At 45.4% G+C, this 20,843-nt stretch overlaps 1 protein-coding gene across 3 annotated transcripts in view; it reads right to left on the bottom strand.

Annotated features, from left to right (window-relative positions):
- Positions 1–20,843, bottom strand: part of PDE10A (phosphodiesterase 10A) — a 333,722-nt gene that overhangs the window by 134,553 nt on the left and 178,326 nt on the right. For all 3 annotated transcript variants that reach the window (XM_044292077.1, XM_044292079.1, XM_044292078.1), the window contains exons 6-7: positions 13,502–13,642; positions 8,869–9,024 (exon numbers count right to left, since the gene is read on the bottom strand). In XM_044292077.1, the coding sequence (XP_044148012.1) occupies positions 8,869–9,024; positions 13,502–13,642 (297 nt within the window). The remainder of the gene's footprint in view (positions 1–8,868; positions 9,025–13,501; positions 13,643–20,843) is intronic.

Raw genomic sequence — 20,843 nt, 5'->3', positions numbered from 1 at the left:
GGGTTGGTGGATTTTATGTATATTTCATACTGGATCGCACTCCGTTTCTTATATATTTTTTGATTGTCTATCTTGGACAAATCAGTCCAAAATAGACAATCAAGAAAAATATAAGGAACAGGGTGCGATCCAGTATGAAGTTTTGAGATTGCCCAAGGAATCCAGGCGATTTTTCAGCTGACTATATAAGTGGGTTTGGTATGGGGACATAGGTAACCACTGAGGAAGGAGTGAGTTAACACTCCGAAACGCCTATGGTTAGAAGTTTTACACCTATTCACCCCTAGACCCACGACTTGTTATCCATGGCTATGTACTAGAAGAGCGCCCTACTAAGAAGTAGAAGATTCACTCTGTCGGACAAGCATCATACGAACCCCCCCCCCCCCCATCACACTAAAAACAAGACCATACCAGAAACTGATCCATCGAACACGTGGGACGCCAAACCCTAACCAAGTAGGATGCCAGTCACTGCTCTTGGACTATTGTATTTAGCACAGCCGGGAGGTGAGCTACCTCGGTCGGACCAGTCTTTAGGAAGGAGGTAATAGACAACCAGATACCGGCTGCTGCTTGGGATGCCACGCAGTAGCGGTTTCATATGATAATATCACCTAAGTTCCAAAGGGATATGTGTTATATATACAGTACTACTGTCACGAGGGTATCGAGAACCACGCCTGACTCCGTTATACCCGGGGTCAGGAAGTCGCAGCGGTTGGCTGCACGCTCTATTTAAGATAGGGCTGTTTTCCTTATGGTAGCTTTCTGGGTTTGCTTTGCAAACCCTTTTGGCTCACTCAGGGATCCGTAGCTCCTTCTCCTCAGCTGTTCCTTGTCCAGCACTCCCAAACCTCCTTATATTCCTCTCTCACACTTCTCTGGTTGCCAGAGATAGAGCTTCCTGCCTGGACATCTATCCTGACCCACTGGAGCTGTGTTGCTGCGTTCTCTGACTGTTGATTCAGAACGCTACCCTCCGGATCCCTGTTGGACCTTTGTGGACAGTTGTTGTCGTCCACCTGGGTGTTTGTGTTTGTCTGTGTTTGTCTGTCCTCTCCCTGGTGTTTCCCTCTTAGTGCAGTGGTGAGGACTAGCGATCCCACCGGCCCGTTCACTATCTAGGGCTCATTTCAGGGAAAGCCAGGGTTTAGGCACGTGATCGCCGCACGGGTGAGGAACCCGTCTAGGGACGTCAGGGCAGTCAGGTGCCAGCCGCAAGGTGAGTTAGGGGTCACCACCTTTCCCTCTCCCTTAGGCAGGGCTTTCCCTGTTTTCCTCCCTGTGCGTGACACCGGTCATTACATTATCTCTGGCCCTTATTTTGTGTAGGTAAAAAAAAAAATATATACATATGATTTTTTTTTTTTTACCTACTTAGAATCCAGTATGGATCAAATTGCTGCTCTGTCCAAACAATTTCATGGCCTGTCTTTGGAGGTGGTAGGATTGAAGGCGTCGGTCCTCCAGCAACAGCAGCAATTACAACTGACCGTAAGCCCAGCGGTTGCTACTGGTAACCAGGTTGTTGCGGAACCCAAGGTCCCTCTCCCTGACAGATTTTCTGGGGGAAGGGACAAGTTTTTGGCATTCCGTGAGGCCTGTAAGTTATATTTTAAACTGCGCCCTCACTCCTCTGGTAATGAAGATCAGCGGGTGGGGGTTGCTATTTCCCTGCTGCAGGGGGACCCGCAGTCCTGGGCGTTCTCTTTACCTACTGATCCCCAGGCTCTTCGGTCAGTGGATGAGTTTTTCGGGGCCTTGGGTCTCATATATGACGACCCTGACCGAGTAGCACTGGCTGAATCAAGATTACGGAGACTCTTACAAGGAGAACGGCCGGTAGAGGAGTATTGCTCTGAATTCCGTAGGTGGGCTACGGATACCCAATGGAACGACCCGGCTCTCAGGAGTCAGTTCTGCTCTGGGTTATCCGAAAGGGTTAAGGATGCGCTTGCATTATATGAGACCCCCTTTTCCCTTGATGCGGTTATGTCCCTTTCTATCCGTATAGAGAGACGCCTTAGGGACAGGTTGAAAGAACCGGAGAAATTGGTAACTCCTCTCAAGCAGCAGTTAGTCTGTACGGACTTAGACGAGCCTATGCAGCTAGGAGGAACTACTCGTCAGGTCCGTCCTCCTGAGGCTCGCCGTAGGCGTGGGGTTTGTTTTTTTTGTGGGGAGAGGGGTCATTTCATTAATGTCTGTCCTTCTTTCCTCAGAAACAAAAGACCATCGGAAAAACTACTAACCCCAGGCTGTGTGGAGGATGTCAGCCGGGGGGTATACGTCTCATCCATACGTACATCGCAATTTGTGTTGCCAGCGGTTATTGTTTTTGGTGATAAGACGGAGACTATTTCTTTCTTTTTAGACAGTGGAGCAGGGGTAAATTTGATAGATGCCCATTTTGCCCGCACTTTGGGTTTGTCTCTCTGTACGTTACAGAGACCCATTCCCATATTTGCTATTGATTCTGCTCCCCTGTCTCAGAGAAACCTCACCCACATTGTTCATAATATACACCTTTGGGTAGGGGACCACCATAACGAGATGCTTTCAGGTTATGTTCTGGAGGGGCTTCCCACTCCGGTGGTGCTGGGTCTTCCCTGGTTGGTAGCGCACAATCCAGTAGTGGATTGGCAGGCCAGGGAGATATTGGAGTGGAGTGAGCAGTGCAGAGAAAATTGCTTAAATAGCAATTGCTTAGTCGCCTCCATAACTACCCTACCTACATTTATTTCGGATTTTGAGGATGTTTTTTCTGAAAAGGGTTGCCAGAAGTTACCACCTCATCGTCCTTATGATTGCCCGGTTAACCTTATTCCCGGCGCAAAATTACCCAAGACCAGGTTATATAATCTTTCGGGTCCAGAGAGACAAGCCATGAAAGATTATATCCCCGAGAGCTTGGCTAAGGGACACATCAGGCCCTCTTCTTCACCCGTGGCTGCAGGGTTTTTCTTCGTTAAAAAGAAAGATGGGGGCCTGCGTCCTTGCTTAGATTTTCGCGAATTAAATCGGATAACCATCCGAGACCCATACCCTCTTCCTCTCATTCCTGACCTGTTTAATCAGATTGCGGGTGCTAGGTGGTTCTCCAAACTTGATCTTAGGGGGGCCTACAATCTGATTCGTATTAAGGAGGGGGATGAGTGGAAGACAGCGTTTAACACCCCTGAGGGGCATTATGAAAATCTAGTTATGCCTTTCGGTCTGACCAATGCTCCTGCCTTCTTTCAACATTTCGTTAATGACATTTTTAGTCATCTAATCGGCAGGTTTGTGGTAATATACCTAGATGATATTTTAATTTATTCGTCTGATCTGAGAACATATGAGGAGAATGTCAGACAAGTACTGCAGGTCCTACGGACGAATTAATTATATGCTAAGATTGAAAAATGTGTCTTCGCCGTTCAGGAAATACAATTCCTGGGTTATTTTTTATCTGCTTCAGGTTTCTGTATGGATCCTAGGAAGGTCCAGGCAATTTTAGATTGGGATCTTCCTGAGAACCTCAAAGCACTACAACGGTTCTTGGGCTTCGCAAATTTCTATAGGAAATTCATTAAAAATTATTCACTTATTGTAAAACCGCTTACTGACATGACTAGGAAGGGGACTGATTTTTCTAAATGGTCTGACGCCGCTAAAGTTGCTTTTTCCTCTCTAAAAGAGAGGTTTACCTCAGCGCCTGTACTAGTCCAACCTGATGTCTCTCAGCCTTTTATTGTTGAAGTCGATGCGTCAGAGGTGGGAGTGGGGGCGGTGCTGTCTCAGGGTCCGTCTCCTGGCAAATGGCGTCCTTGTGCTTTCTTTTCGAAAAAACTATCTGCAGCAGAAAAGAACTACGATATTGGCAATAGGGAACTATTAGCTATTAAACTTGCGTTTGAGGAGTGGCGCCACTTCTTAGAGGGGGCAGTCCACCGCGTCACTGTGATTACGGACCACAAAAATCTCCTGTACCTCGAATCAGCTAAGCGTCTCACCCCTAGACAGGCTAGGTGGTCGCTATTTTTTACCAGGTTTAACTTTGTTATTACCTATCGTCCTGGGGCAAAGAACACCAAGGCTGATGCACTATCTCGTTGTTTCCCTGGAGGGGGTAATGTGAGTGATCCGGTGCCCATTCTACAAAGAGGAGTGGTTGTCTCTGCGGTACACTCTGTTTTGGAGGGGAAGGTGTTAGAGGCCCAGGGGGACGCCCCGGTCTCTTGCCCCTCAGAGAAATTGTTTGTACCGTTGAACCTACGTTTCGAATTATTAAAGGAACATCATAATTCGGCACTTGCTGGGCACCCGGGTAGTAAAGCAACCTTGGAGCTATTGTCTCGTCGTTTTTGGTGGCCAAGGTTGCGTCAGGATGTATTGGATTTTGTGTCTTCTTGTTCTACCTGTGCGCGCGCAAAAGTTTCACATACACGTCCTGCAGGGTCTCTATTACCACTCGTCATTCCCAATAGACCGTGGACACATCTGTCAATGGATTTTATCACTGACTTACCTTTGTCTGCGGGTAAAACAGTGATTTTGGTAGTAGTGGACAGGTTTAGCAAAATGGTACACTTCATTGCGTTACCCGCACTACCTAATGCTAAGACTCTTGCTCAGGTATTCGTCAGTGAAATCGTGAAGCTTCACGGGGTCCCCTCCGATGTTGTTTCGGATCGGGGTACCCAGTTTATTTCTAAATTTTGGAAAGCTTTTTGTTCCCGTTTGGGGGTACACTTGTCCTTTTCCTCAGCTTTCCATCCTCAGTCGAATGGACAGACTGAGCGAACCAACCAAAACCTTGAGACATATCTAAGATGCTTTGTGTCTGAAAACCAAGAGTTGTGGTCATCATATTTACCGTTAGCTGAGTTTGCCATAAATAATCGTAGTCAGGAATCCACTGGCAAGTCACCATTTCTTGGTGCATATGGTTTTCATCCCCAATTCTGTACTTTCAAAGAGGGGGGGTCTTCTGGGGTTCCCGAAGAGGAACGTTTTTCGTCATCTCTTTCATCGGTATGGCAGAAGGTGCAAGCTAACTTGAAAAATATGGGAGGTAAATACAAATGCATGGCTGATAAGAGACGGTCGCCAGGTCCGGACCTAGGAGTGAATGACTATGTGTGGTTGTCTACTAGGAATATTAAATTGATGGTTCCCTCTTGGAAACTGGGTCCTAGGTTTATTGGCCCTTACAAAATTGTAGCCATCATCAACCCCGTGGCTTTTCGCCTGGAGTTACCTCAGACTTTTAAAATTCATAATGTTTTTCATAAGTCGTTACTCAAAAAATATGTTCCACCTCTAGAACCATCACCGCTGCCACCCCCTCCTGTTGTCGTGGATGGTAATCTAGAATTTCAGATATCTAAAATTGTTAATTCTCGTCGGGTCCGCCGCTCTCTTCAATATCTGGTGCATTGGAGAGGTTACGGTCCCGAGGAAAGAATGTGGGTTCCTGTGTCTGAGGTAAACGCCGACAGGTTAGTTCGGGTTTTTCATGCCTCTCATCCTGAGAGACCTGGTCCTGAGTGTCCGGAGGCCCCTCGTAGAGAGGGGGGTACTGTCACGAGGGTATCGAGAACCACGCCTGACTCCGTTATACCCGGGGTCAGGAAGTCGCAGCGGTTGGCTGCACGCTCTATTTAAGATAGGGCTGTTTTCCTTATGGTAGCTTTCTGGGTTTGCTTTGCAAACCCTTTTGGCTCACTCAGGGATCCGTAGCTCCTTCTCCTCAGCTGTTCCTTGTCCAGCACTCCCAAACCTCCTTATATTCCTCTCTCACACTTCTCTGGTTGCCAGAGATAGAGCTTCCTGCCTGGACATCTATCCTGACCCACTGGAGCTGTGTTGCTGCGTTCTCTGACTGTTGATTCAGAACGCTACCCTCCGGATCCCTGTTGGACCTTTGTGGACAGTTGTTGTCGTCCACCTGGGTGTTTGTGTTTGTCTGTGTTTGTCTGTCCTCTCCCTGGTGTTTCCCTCTTAGTGCAGTGGTGAGGACTAGCGATCCCACCGGCCCGTTCACTATCTAGGGCTCATTTCAGGGAAAGCCAGGGTTTAGGCACGTGATCGCCGCACGGGTGAGGAACCCGTCTAGGGACGTCAGGGCAGTCAGGTGCCAGCCGCAAGGTGAGTTAGGGGTCACCACCTTTCCCTCTCCCTTAGGCAGGGCTTTCCCTGTTTTCCTCCCTGTGCTTGACACCGGTCATTACAACTACAGACCAAAAGTTTGGACACACCTTCTCATTCAAAGAGTTTTCTTTATTTTCATGACTATGAAAATTGTAGATTCACACTGAATGCAACAAAACTATGAATTAACACATGTGGAATTACATACATAACAAAAAAGTGTGAAACAACTGAAAATATGTCATATTCTAGGTTCTTCAAAGTAGCCAACTTTTGCTTTGATTACTGCTTTGCACACTCTTGGCATTCTCTTGATGAGCTTCAAGAGGTAGTCACCTGAAATGGTTTTCACTTCACAGGTGTGCCCTGTCAGGTTTAATAAGTGGGATTTCTTGCCTTATAAATGGGGTTGGGACCATCAGTTGCCTTGTGGAGAAGTCAGGTGGATACACAGCTGATAGTCCTACTGAATAGACTGTTAGAATTTGTATTATGGCAAGAAAAAAGCAGCTAAGTAAAGAAAAACGAGTGGCCATCATTACTTTAAGAAATGAAGGTCAGTCAGACCGAAAAATTGGGAAAACTTTGAAAGTGTCCCCAAGTGCAGTCACAAAAACCATCAAGCGCTACAAAGAAACTGGCTCACATGCGGACCGCCCCAGGAAAGGAAGACCAAGAGTCACCTCTGCTGCAGAGGATAAGTTTATCTGAGTCACCAGCCTCAGAAATCGCAGGTAAACAGCAGCTTAGATTAAAGACCAGGTCAATGCCACACAGGGTTCTAGCAGCAGACACATCTCTAGAACAACTGTTAAGAGGAGACTGTGTGAATCAGGCCTTCATGGTAGAATATCTGCTAGGAAACCACTTCTAAGGACAGGCAACAAGCAGAAGAGACTTGCTTGGGCTAAAGAACACAAGGAATGGACATTAGACCAGTGGAAATCTGTGCTTTGGTCTGATGAGTCCAAATTTGAGATCTTTGGTTCCAACCACAGTGTCTTTGTGCGACGCAGAAAAGGTGACCGGAAGGACTCTACATGCCTGGTTCCCACCGTGAAGCATGGAGGAGGAGGTGTGATGGTGTGGAGGTGCTTTGCTGGTGACACTGTTGGGGATTTATTCAAAATTGAAGGCATACTGAACCAGCATGGCTACCAAAGCATCTTGCAGCGGCATGCTATTCCATCCGGTTTGCGTTTAGTTGGACCTTAATTTATTTTTCAACAGGACAATGACCCCAAACACACCCCCAGGCTGTGTAAGGGCTATTTGACCATGAAGGAGAGTGATGGGGTGCTGCGCCAGATGACCTGGCCTCCACAGTCACCGGACCTGAACCCAATCGAGATGGTTTGGGGTGAGCTGGACCGCAGAGTGAAGGCAAAAGGGCCAACAAGTGCTGAGCATCTCTGGGAACTCCTTCAAGACTGTTGGAAGAACATTTCAGGTGATTACCTCTTGAAGCTCATCAAGAGAATGCCAAGAGTGTGCAAAGCAGTAATCAAAGCAAAAGGTGGCTACTTTGAAGAACCTAGACTATGACATATTTTCAGTTGTTTCACACTTTTTTGTTATGTATATAATTCCACATGTGTTAATTCATAGTTTTGATGCCTTCAGTGTGAATCTACAATTTTCATAGTCATGAAAATAAAGGAAACTCTTTGAATGAGAAGGTGTGTCCAAACTTTTGGTCTGTACTGTATAAAAGGTCAATATACCTAAGGGGACTGTGCCGTAATTGAACAGACACCACTGTTACCAGCTGATTGCTTTCTATACCCAGTGTGAACCATCTTACCAGTAATCGGCCAACATCACGATCTAAGAAGTATTGGCATATAGATGACTGTAAGTATGAAATAGTACAGACGTATGCAAACTACTCCACACCTATCCGGATTATACTATGCCCTCCGGCGGATAGGTTGATATAATGTTAACCATTGGAATACCTTAAAAGGAATCACCTTCATTCTAAAATTAACCATCTGAAAAGGGGAGCCAACTGTGCGGATCCCTCGAAACACACGTGTGCGTCTAGATTTTATGTTACAGGAATATTCTTATGTGGACTGCACTTTTTTGACTTGAACGATTGATATAATTTTTATGCTTCCACCTTTTATGGTGCAGGAGTATCTATACTGTATTTTACATTGCAGGAACATTATATGCTGCAGGAATATTCTTATGTGTACTTAATTTATATCAGTCTATGCTCATAGATTAAGATACATTGTTTTTACTTGATTTTGATACATTGTTTTACCTAGTTTTTAGAGTTCTTTTAGGCTATATTATATAATGAATCTATCTATATTTATTTATACACATTCTCTTGGTGTTGTTCCAGAAGTCGAGTGCCCGTCACTCTGAATCATTGTTTCATATACTAGTTTTTTTGACTGGGTGTGTCAAATCCGACAAGAGCACCTATCCCTACCTGCATGTGGGTGAGCCCCTATAATGACTTTCTTTAATTACGCTAAACCTGTCATTGCTGACCTGTCCTGGGATGGGCCATCAATATCCAAGCATGGGAAAACCCTTTTAATAAATGTGGTGCAAAGCATGCACACCATTTTTTCTGGCACATTTTAATTTTTAACTCTCCACTATTGTCTACAACAAATTTTTCAAGACTACAGCATGTCATGTTGCTTATCTGCGCAGATTACAACTGCATGCAGTTATTTCAGCCAGCATTACCCAAAACATACCTACCTGTTGGTGGCACAAACGGAAGCCGTCCCTTCCCCAATGCCTATGAAGTTCCAGAATCCCAATGAGATCGCCAATTGCGGTAACTATAGGTAAGCAAAGAACAGACTGGATACTAGTCCCTGAGTCCAGTCCAGTACCTTTTGGAAACCTTTCATCCTGAAATAAAGTTGGTTTCATATTTGTTACTTTACTAGTACACATGTGATTAGTAGTATGTTGAAAGGATTTTAAAACATAGCTTTTTTTTCCTAAAAACAAAACTATACCCTGGAAGAAAGTTGAATTTTTATTTTTTTTATTAAATCCTGCACACCCACTTTAAAAACCTGTCACCACTAAAAGTAGTGCAAACCACAGGCAGCAAGTTATAGAACAGAAGGAGCTGACCTGATTGTTATATGATTTTGTGGAAAAAGATTCAGTAAAACTTTAATTCTTTATATTTAAATTTCAGAGCTTAACAGCCAAGTAGGAGGTATTATATGTGACAGAGCTGAACCGCGTCTAGGGGTTAATAGGCGCAGTTCAGCTGATCGCTGTGCCCTTTCATATAAGCCAAGTGGCGGGTATTTGATACGGCCGGCAACTGCCGCCTATATTTGTATCTAGGGATAAATGATATGCATTGGTGGCACAGTGCACCCCCCCATCCTCAATATTATATTTATTGGTGGCGCAGTGTGCCCCTCCGCCAGTATTATAATCATTGGTGTCAGTGGCCACAAGGTACCCTCCCCTCCTCCTTAGTATGTTCATTGGTGGCAGTGGCAGCTTTCAATCGGAGCCCCAGCAGTGTAACTATGGGGCCCTGATCGGTTACCATAGCAGCCAGGAAGTTACTGAAGCCATCCATGGCTGCCATGGTAAGCTCCTTGCTGCTGTGTGCACAAAGCACATGGCAGCAGGGACAGTGTAAAATCTAAGTCACACTAATAGATTTATATTAGGCTGAATAGGACAAGGGTTCTAGCCCCCTAAGGAGGTTAATAATGCAGTTAAAAAAATATTATACCAAAATATAAAAAGTTTAAATGCCCCCCTTTCCCAATTTTACATATCAAATATATAAATAATGAAAAAAATAAACATATTAGGTATTGCCATGTCCGAAAAAGTCAGAACTAAAAAATGCCATAAAAAGAAAAATAAATAAACGATTTGCCATTTTTTTTGCCACCTTGTCCCCTCAAAAATAGGATAGGACTGATCTATTATGGGTTGGACGTTCCATAAAATGTGGAATGCAGGCAGCTTTTTTTGTTTTTTTTTTATATTTTCCGCGTAGTATTGAATGGCTTAGAGCAGGCACGATCAACCTGCGGCTCTCCAGCTTGTAAAACGACAACTACCACAATGCCCTGCTGTAGGCTGATAGCTGTAGGCTGTTCAGGCATACTGGGAGTTTTGCAATAGCTGGAGGGCCGCAGGTTGAGCATGCCTGGCGTAGAGTATTGCAATACTTTTTTATGGTATCGAAATGGAATCAAAATTTAGGTATTGTGATCCCTAGTAGGGCTGCAGTAAATTATTATTTTAGTAATCGAGTATTCTATCAATTATTTTTTACGATTAATCAAGTAATCTAATAATAAAAAATGAATTAATAGACTGTTTTCCTTTAGAAAAACTCAGACTACCTGCCATCAGTTCCCCCAGTGCCATCAGCTCCACTATCCCCCCAGTGCCATCAGCTCCCCCCCACACCAGTGTCATCAGCTCGGTTCCCCCAGTGCCTTCAGTTCTCCACCACTCCCCCACCCCAGTGCCTTCAGTTCCACTACCCCAGTGCCATCAGACCCTCCATGCCATCCATTGCCATGCTCCCAATCCCATCAGATGAGGCCCTCCATGTCCCCCAGTACCACTAGATCAGCCCCTCCATGTCCCCCAGTGCAATCAGATCAGCCCCTCCATGTTCCCCAGTGCAATCAGATCAGCCCCTCCATGTCCCCAACTCCCCCCAGTGCCATCAGATCAGCCCCTCCATGTCCCCTACACCCCCAGTGCCATCAGATCAGCCCTTCCATGTCCCCCACTCCCCCAGTGAAATCAGATGAGCCCCTCCATGTCCCCCAGTGCCATCAGATCAGCCCCTTCATGTCCCCACTCCCCCAGTACCATCAAATAAGCCCCTACATGTCCCCCACTCCCCCAATGAAATCAGATGAGCCCCTCCATGCCCCCCAGTGCCATCAGATTAGCCCCTCCATGTCCCCCAGTGCCATCAGATTAGCCCCTCCATGTCCCCCAGTGCCATCAGATCAGCCCCTTCATGTCCCCCAGTGCCATCAGATCAGCCCCTTCATGTCCCCACTCCCCCAGTGCCATCAGATAAGCCCCTCCATGTCCCCTACTCCCCCAGTGCAATCACATCAGCCCCTCCATGTCGCCCAATCCCATCTGCCCCTCCATGCCATTCATTGCCAGCTGTCACCCTTCAGTGCCATGTCCCCAGCACCAGTGAAATAAAATACGTACCTTTCCTGTTGGGGCGCCACTCCACAGCTCCTTCCTCTTCTTCTTCCCGCACTGCAGTGAATACTGACATCAAACAGCGTCGGGTCATAGTGCGCGCTTATGTGCACTATGACCTAACGATGTGTCCGGATCCAGTGCAGCGAGGTACGTGCCGGCAGTTGAACACAGAGCGGTAAATAATAGCAAGTGCTTCACTCATGCTCCGTGGTCACATGACACAAACAAAACCTCGATGCAAAAAATTTGCATCAATGATTTTTTTGTGTGTCTAAATACTCGATTCAATCGAGTAATCGTTTCAGCCCTAAACCCTAGTACATACCTTATGGGAATAAAAGGGTAAGGTACAAGAAAAAAAAACTATGTGGATAAATATAATAGTAAATAAAGCAATTAATGACAAAAAGAAAACATTTAAAGCACTAAAACAGGAGGGTAGCGAGGAAGCATCGAAATAAAAGCAGCCAAACTGGAGGCTGCCAAAGAGTAAAACTAACTGTATTCACTGAGGAAAATAAACTCTTCTGTTCAGTATGGGAACACAACCAAACAGATGGGACTGTATTTTGGAGCATTCCGTTCTGTTCAATTGAGTTTTGTCACTATTGACAATGACTGGGGACAAAACAGAAGCGTTTTCTCCAGTATGGAGATCCTCTGCCGGATATCAATACCAGAAAGACACGTGTGAAAGTAGCCTAAACTATAGAAACCAGTGTCAGGCAGCTACTGCCAAGGCCAACAAGATGATGGGTTTCACCAAAAGAGGCACATATGCCTATGATGAGAACATAGTCCGACCACTTTACATATCACTAGTCAGACCACACTTGAAGCACTGTGTACAGTTCTGGGGGTCCTGTGAACAAGGCAGACATAGCAGAGCTGGAGAGGGTTCAAAGGAGGGCAACTAAAAAATGAGGGTTATTCACTTTAGAAAAAAGACGACTAAGGGGAGATCTAATAACTATGTATAATTATATCATGGGTCAGTACAGAGATCTCTCCCATCATCTATTTATCCCCAGGACTGTGACTGTGACGAGGGGACATCCTCTGCGTCTGGAGGAAAGAAGGTTTGTACACAAACATAGAAGAGGATTCTTTACGGTAAGAGCAGTGAGACTATGGAACTCTCTGCCTGAGGAGGTGGTGATGGTGAGTACAATAAAGGAATTCAAGAGGGCCCTGTATGTATTTCTGGAGTGTAATAATATTACAGGCTATAGCTACTAGAGATGGGTCGTTGATCCAGGGAGTTATTCTGGTTGCCTGATTGGAGTCGAGAAGGAATTTTTTCCCCTAAGGTGGGGAAAATTGTCTTCTACCTCACAAGTTTTTTATTGCCTTCCTCTGGATCAACTTGCAGGATAACAGGCTGAACTGGATGGACAGATGTCTTTTTTCAGCCTTACAAACTATGTTATTATGTAATTCTGCCTGTAATTATAATATTGATGGCTACTGAAAAGTTACCTGTACAGAAAGAAAATGTAACCTATTATTAGACCTAGTGGCCAGTGTTGAACATGCAGGATTATATACATTTTTAAGTATGAATAGTGTTTAACATAAAAATGTGATTTAAGCAACAAGTCATTTTCGAGTCCAAATCCGACTAAGGGCAACATCTGCATGGAATTTGTATGTTCTCCTAGTGTTTCCACCCACACAGGCTTTAGGTTGTGAGCCCCAGTGAGGACAGTGAATGATGCTAATTATTTTGGTGCTATCTAGGAAATAAAACAAACACTGATGAGAAATACTGGATGGTGTTTTTTTTCAAGGGAATTTTCCAATTTTATATTATTCAGCAAATTCCATGTTAAAAGAACAACCTGAACAGATGCATCACCAACTGATCTGAACTGGTTCATCTGATGTTGCCGATTTGAAATTTGATACAGAAATGAAGGGGGGTGGGGGGCTGCTTTCACTAAGGTTGGCGTGGTCAGTAGCTGTGTCCAAATATATCCCCATTTTTACCGATTCTCTGGTGCACATTTAACTGTTCTAAACTGCAACCCCTATGACTGGTATAAAATTGTTACTTTCTCTGAAAATATAAGTGCATGGTACATATCAAGGGAAAAATAACGACAGACTACACCACGTCAAACCTGCCAAGAGAAATATAAAACGGAAACATACTTACCCCTATAATATTTTCTAGTAACAAAGTATTCCGAGATTTGGCTACATGGGCAGCTACTGTGGTGCCATATTCAACTGGTCCTGCAGGAGTAAGCTGCGTCTGTCCTCCCTTTGTTCCAGTAGGTGTGAACAAACATAAGGTCTGGAAAAAGAATGAAGAAATTATCAATCAGAAACGACATGGAAAACAATATTTCATTTAAATGTACAGCAAAACATTCTTCTAGCCTGCTCTTGGCTTTCCATCACAGTCTTCATGGCAAGAACAGTGCTGTCTGCAATGCTATTCTTACCATCAGAATGACTGAAAATATGTAACAATCCTTTAGGCTAAAGGGGAACCCATCACCACAAAATACAGTGCCAACTGCAGGCAACATGTTGTAGAGCAGGAGGAGCTGAGCAGGTTGATGTACAGTCTTGTGAGAAAAGAGATTCAGTAAAACATGTAATTTCTTCTTTATGCATCGGAGTCACATGGGCATTCCTACTCTGTGATTAACAACTTTCCCTGTATGCTTAGTCACGCATGGTTAACTGACAGACTGGCACCATCTGCATGACTCCAGTGCATAAAAGACCGGAATAAGGCTAGTCTCAAATCTGCGGCTGTCTACCCGCCAGATCCCATTGACTATATCGGGGTCTGACACAGATCCAGCTGCTACCCTGCATCCAACGTTTCTTGTCTGGCGATTCCGGGCATTCTATTCCGGACCAGCCGTGGGTGTGAAACTAGCAAAATAAGTGACAAGTTTTACTAAATCTTTTTCCAACAAAGCTATGTATCTCCTGCTCTATAACATGGCACCTGCAGAATGAACTGCATTTTCCCTTTAAAAACAGACCCAGCATTGCTGTCCAGGCTCAGTTATTATAGGGATGTGTGGGGTTTTGAGGTGTTTTCTGTGTGTTGGGAAAAATGTGTGTGTTCTGTCTGTGAGTGATTAAGTTAGCCCATTATGCTTGGTAATTGTATTTTGTTGATTGCGTCCCAGACAATGCCAGTGTGTTAGTTAATTGCATCTCACACAATGCCAGTGTGTTAGTTAATTGCGTCAAAGACAATGCTCATTGTATTTTGTTGATTGCGTTACAGACAGAGGGAAGGGGGTTTTGTGTACAATTGCTGGGAAGGTTTTGTTACTGTAAATGCATGTGATTGGCTAAAATATAAACTGTCAAAGTCTTCTACAAGGGCACCCAGGGGGAGTGTCCCTTGCTAGGAGACCTGCATAAAAGGCTGGAAAATAATCCATTAAAGATTTGCTGTTTTACATTCAACATGGAGCCCAGTCTCATGTGTGTGGGGATTGCTATACGTGTATACTCCCCTGGCTATTACTTCTAGCTCTTGTAAGAGCTGTTCCTGGCTTCTGTGGTGGTTTTGGTGTAGAGCGGAGTGCTTGGAGTCCTCGGGAAGCACTGGGAGCATCCATCAACGGAGGTATCCGGTCGGGGTGCTAGGAGATCCGTTACAGAAGTCTACTCAAAGATAAGGTATAATGGAAAGAATTCCTCCTGTTCTGTGTTTCTGACCTGCATCTGGTTTTGACTCACAATAATTGATGGAAATAACTGAAGTGTGAACTCTAAGGGCCTAAGGGCTCATGTAGACGGCCGTTGCTCGTCTGCAATATATGGGCACCGACGGTGTGCTCACCATATCACGGAAGCGGACCCATTCACTTGAATGGGCCGCAATCCAGAAGGAGCAGTGTGGAGCAGAGGTACGGAACCCCATGGAAGCACTACTGAGCACTTCCGTGGGGTTTCTTTCCGTGCCTCCACACCGCAAAAAAAATAGAATATGTTCTATTTTTTTGCGGTGCGGATGGATCAAGGACCCATTAAAATTGTGGCCCCCAATGCACGGAACGGCTGGCACACGTTTATGTGCATAAGCCCTAAGTGTGCTTCCCTTAGCAAGCTTTCCCGGAGACCTGCTTAACTCTCTTAAATAATCAGAAAACACCTAAAAATAGTCACTGTTACCAGTGTTATGTATATAGAGACAGCAGGGACATGGAGATAATGTGTTCTCTGCATTCAAAGTATAAAAAAGTTAATAACGAACAAACAGATAGATAGGTGATAGATAGATATGAGGTATCGAAAAAAAATAAAAAAATAAAACACAAGCGGCATAGCAGGAGCAATGTGAATGACGATGTGCCAGTGGTTGTGGAAGTGATCCAGCATCCAAGTAAGGCCTCTTGCACACGAACATTGTGTGCCTGTGGCCATATTGCGGCCCACAATACACGGGCACCGGCCTGTGTGCATTCCGCATCAGGGATGCAGACTCATTCACTTCCATGGTGTTTCTGTCCATGTCTCCGCACCGCAAAAAAAATAGAACTTGTTCTATTTTTTTGCAGTGTGGACGAATCACGGACCCATTCAAGCTTAATGGTTCTCAATCCGTTCCGGCTGCCGCACAGACGTTGCCTGTGCATTGGGGACCGCAAATTTCGGTCCCCAATGCATGGAACAGATGCACAAGAGGCCTAAATAGAACAGAAAATTCCATGCTGCTCCCAAAAGTTGTTCAATGCAACATTTCAGTCGTCCTAGGCTACTTTCACACTTGTGGCAGTGTGATCCGGCAAGCAGTTCCGTCATCTTTTTACACATTTTTACCGGTCTGGGCATGCGCAGACCGGAAGGACGGATCCAGCATTCCAGTATTTTGAATACATTCCTATGGGGAAAAATGACGGATCCGGCATTCCGGCAAGTTTCCCATTTTTTTTTTTTTGCCGGAGATAAAACCGTAGCATGCTGTGTTTTTATCTTTTGCCTGATCAGTCAAAATGACTGAACTGAAGACATCCTGATGCATCCTGAATGGATTGCCCTCCATTCAGAATGCATGGTGATATGCCTGATCAGTTATTTTCCGGTATAGAGCCCCTGTGACGGAACTATATGCCGGAAAATAAAACAGCTAGTGTGAAAGTACCCTAACCAGGACTTTTCTGACGCAGTATTTTTATAAGACTTGAAAAAAGTCCTCGTAACAAGACGGAAACGTTGCATTGAACAACTTTTGGGAGCAGCGTGGATTTTTTTCCCTAGATAGATAGATATGAGATAGATAGATAGCAGTGGCGTAACGCCTGCCAGGAATATTGATTAATATTTACTGTCAGCCATGTCCCCACAACCACAATTTGCTAAAAGATAGCAGATGTAGAGAACTCCACAGGAGGGCCCTGCTTCAAAGCCGCAGCCAGATAGCAGAAAACTCCTAGCAGGCCACATTTGGTTACATTTCACACCTCCATTCAGACAGCATGGATCCTGCAGGAAAACCTCCCTGCAGGGGGTCTAAGCCATTCCCGAGTTCAATCGAATCTAGCAGAATTATGAATCGCCCGGCCATCGCAGGCGCCAACCGGATATATATTTGTGTCCCGGTGGCCACGATGAACATGCCCATTGTCTTAGTTTGATGGTGGGATGCCAGGGAGTGGCGATATACATATCTCCCCACAGAAACCAAATAACGGTACCATGTTTGGACTCTACTTGTAGCCGGAACCCAGGCGGATCTGTTGGTCCCAAAACCCTCCCCCCTGTGATGTTCTGGTCTGGAGCTATGAACCCTAAAGGGTTTTGTGGGTCCTTGAGCTGCCAGGATCAGCAGGGATGCGGGACCACTCCCAGAGGCCGGGTACAGGTTAAAATGCTTGTGCCAGCAAGCGGGCGTGTCTTTTTCTGAAAGGGGGTCACATCGTGCAAATGTGTTTGGAGAGACCTGGAAACCAGCTGACATCACTGCCCTCCATGTAAATACAGCAAAGGAACATTCATCTACCTGGTAACTGACTTGTGCTCTGTGTAATCCTGTTTGTACAATATTACCTGCATTTGTAACCTCAGACCACTGTATATATTCTTAATGTATATTGTGTTATCTAGTGTGCCCTTAAGGTGATTAAATATATAATTTAATCTTCTGCCGTCTTGTATCTCGATCACGAATCCCTATGTCCATGTTTTGGCTTAATTATAAGCTACCGCGGGGTTGGTTTCTCACCTTATATAATCCCATTAGCGGACCGGGCTTATATCAAACGAGAAGCTGGTAGCAGATTACCCAGGCTGAGAAGGCGCTGTTTCGCTGCGGCAGAGAAAATGCTCTCAGCTTGTTGCCTCTCTGGGCCCACGTGGACAGTAGGTGTCTGTGTAAACTGTACCAAGCTGACCTTACATGCTCCTCGAGAAGGGCGTAACGTCACGTCTTGGTAACCAGGGACCATACAGAGTCTTGTGAGCTCGACGTAGTTGACGTCAATCGGGCACGAGGGGTGGTATTAGTCACAACACCAATATAGGCAGACCACGCAGCTGCTATGGGGCCCGTAGCGCAAAGAAGGCCCCGCCCCCTACATCTGTATTATAGTTATATCGGGCATTGAGGCGGCCCACTTGTCTTCCATCCTGGGCCCTGCTATCCCTATGTTCAGGTAGGTGTGCAAGCCCCTTCATCCTCCCTCCCTCTCCCTCACTTCCTGTTCTGCCCGCAGTCACAGTTGCAGCCCTCACTCAGCCTAGAGCGCCCAGCAGGGAAACTTTAGCAGACGTGCCGTGGGACTGCTTCTGCTGCCGCCTGACCTGATTGTGACTATGTGACAGTCTCACCCCCAGAAACCAGCCAAAGCTTTTCCCAATTCCTATTCCTAATATTGTTCAGAGGGTTAAGTCCTATAGATCTGACTGAGCTGAGAATTAGACTGTCACGTTGGACCACTGAAAAATGATGCAGATCAGACCCAGGAAGAGGAACATAATTTGCAAGCATCGGCCAAAGTAAAGAGATGATGAAAGATCGCCTCTTATCTCATGTGACAGTGAGTGGACATGTGCTATTAACAGAGCCAGACACCTAAAAAGAGGAGGGCGCAGGAGGACGTAGCTCACAGGGAGCAGGAAACACGGCTTGTGGAGCACACTCTGCTCACCATTTTCTACTGAAATAAAGAGGACAACCTGGACTCAACCTCCAGGCTCAATGTAAAGATCTGCCATGGCCTGCCCGCCCCTCTGCTACACAGACAGCAAGCTACATTGGAGTGCACAGTAAGTGAGCATAGCAGCAGTGCACTGCTACTTTAAATTAAAAGTTCATAGGTTGGGTTGGGGGGGGCTGTCTATTACTCAGAACATGCACTTCTGTGGGCAGTATTCACTATAAGCAGCACGCAGGCACAGTTCATAAGGGGGCCTGTTGGCACACAGAAGAGCAGAGACAGTTCATAAGGCAAGGGGGGGCTATGGTGGCACTGGTATACAATTGTGCCAGTATCAGCAGAGCACCCCCCATGAGCTGCACCTGTGTGCTGCTTATAGTGGACAGTGCACTCAGACAATGGAATGGGGCCAAACGGAAGCGTTTTTTCCCGGTATTGAGACCCTATGACGGATCTCAATACCGGAATAGAAACGCAAGTGTGAAAGTCTAATATGTACCCCGGCACCTGCATAACTCCTGATGCCTACACGGCTGCCACTGCAGTGGTGGCTAGTGGGTGGAGTTAGTGGGGCCTCATTCAGATTCTTGCTATGGGGCCCAATGATTTCTATGTACGCCCCTGATAGATAGATAGATAGATAGATAGATAGATAGATAGATAGATAGATAGATAGGAGAAATACAGATGATAAAGATATATGGGTTGATAGAGGATGCAGAAATAAAAGATATTTGTGAGATAGACAAGCATTAGATCCACTATAAATATTACATTATATTTAGATAACTATTTTCTGCCTAGAACACAGTTAAGAAAAAAGAGCTGGGCGGGTGCAGAGGACAAGTCCTGTATATTCTCTGCAGGCTGCCTCTCCTCCGGTTAGTCCGGGGTCTGAACTATCCAGCTGTATCAGGTTATGTCTGCCAACAAGGAGCACTTGTAATTTATTGCAGCTCAGAGAGGAGAGGGGGGCCAGCAACAAATATGTCAGGTCATTAGAGGGTGACACATTCTGAACTCACCAGAAACACTGTAGTGTAGCAATGTTTTATACCTTTTTGATACTGAAATTGTTTTCATTCCTGACTGGCTGCCATCTGTTTGAAAAGAAATCTCACATATATTTTCTAGAATTGTGGATGTTAAAAGTGAACCTGCTAGTACATGAGTAGGAGTAAGTGAGAAACTCCATTTGTCATTGTTGTTGTTTTGTACATTCCTCGAAGCTCAACCCCTGGATAGCCCAGACTTGTATAAAGCATTGACGTCAGACAGGGTCGGCAGGAGCTCAGCAACAGGCTAGAGGAGGCCATTACATTCACAGTGCAGGGCCTCCGGTGAGAGAGAGGAAGGGGGCGGGGCCAAGGTCTGCCTGACTGCTGTGGAGCCCTGCTATGGATGCAGCAACCAGCTCCTCACTAAAGCATAAGGACCCTGCGAGCTACAGAGGCCAGGAGACCAGGGACCAGCATTCCCTGCTGCGCTGTCTGTGCTCTTCTCAGGTGCGGCCGCCAGTTTTTTTCCACATGTGTCTGGGCAGCTCAGCAGGGGGCCGCATTTAGGGATGGGGGCCCTGGGCAATTGCTCTGTTTGCCCCGCCACCCCCCCTTCCCCTTCCTCCAATGCCAACCCTGTCTGACGTCAATGCTTTATACAAGTCTGGGCTATCCAGGGGTTGAGCTTCGAGGAATGTACAAAACAACCACGATGACAAATGGAGTTTCTCACTTACTCCTACTCATGTTCTAGCAGGTTCACTTTTCACATACACAATTCTAGAAAATATATGTGAGATTTATTTTCAAGAAGATGGCAGCCAGTCAGGAATGAAAACAATTTCAGTATCAAAGAAGTATAAAACATTTCTACACTACTGAGAACAGAATATTTAAATATCTTTTATTATTTAAATAACTATAAAGCATTATAGTAGACTTCATAAATTACATATATGTTATCAGGTCAACCTCTCCTACTGATGGAAAATGCATGCATCCTCTATAAAATAACAACTGTGGGGCATCTCTGATTTATTTATTAGAGACTAGAATGTAATCGATGCGAGATTGAGAGAGGTGTGCTGTAGACATGAACGTATAGTCACGCTCATTACTATGCTGGTAGCGCCAGATATCATGAAACGCAGACTCATACAATGTGGATTGAAGCTCTGCACGAGTACACCCTTGTGCAGATTTAAAATCCAGTGTTGCATTCACCGGGATGTTAAAATCTCCTCCCATTATGACCTCCCCTTCCGCCAGTTTCTCTACTTTGCTGAACAGCCTCCTGCAGAAGGCCACCTCCCTGACATTAGGGGCGTACACAGACACCAAAGTGAATGGTTTACTATCCAGTGTA

This window comes from Bufo gargarizans, chromosome 4, assembly GCF_014858855.1.
Source record: "Bufo gargarizans isolate SCDJY-AF-19 chromosome 4, ASM1485885v1, whole genome shotgun sequence".
NCBI lineage: Eukaryota > Metazoa > Chordata > Amphibia > Anura > Bufonidae > Bufo > Bufo gargarizans.
This window is presented reverse-complemented; position numbering and strand designations above follow the sequence as displayed.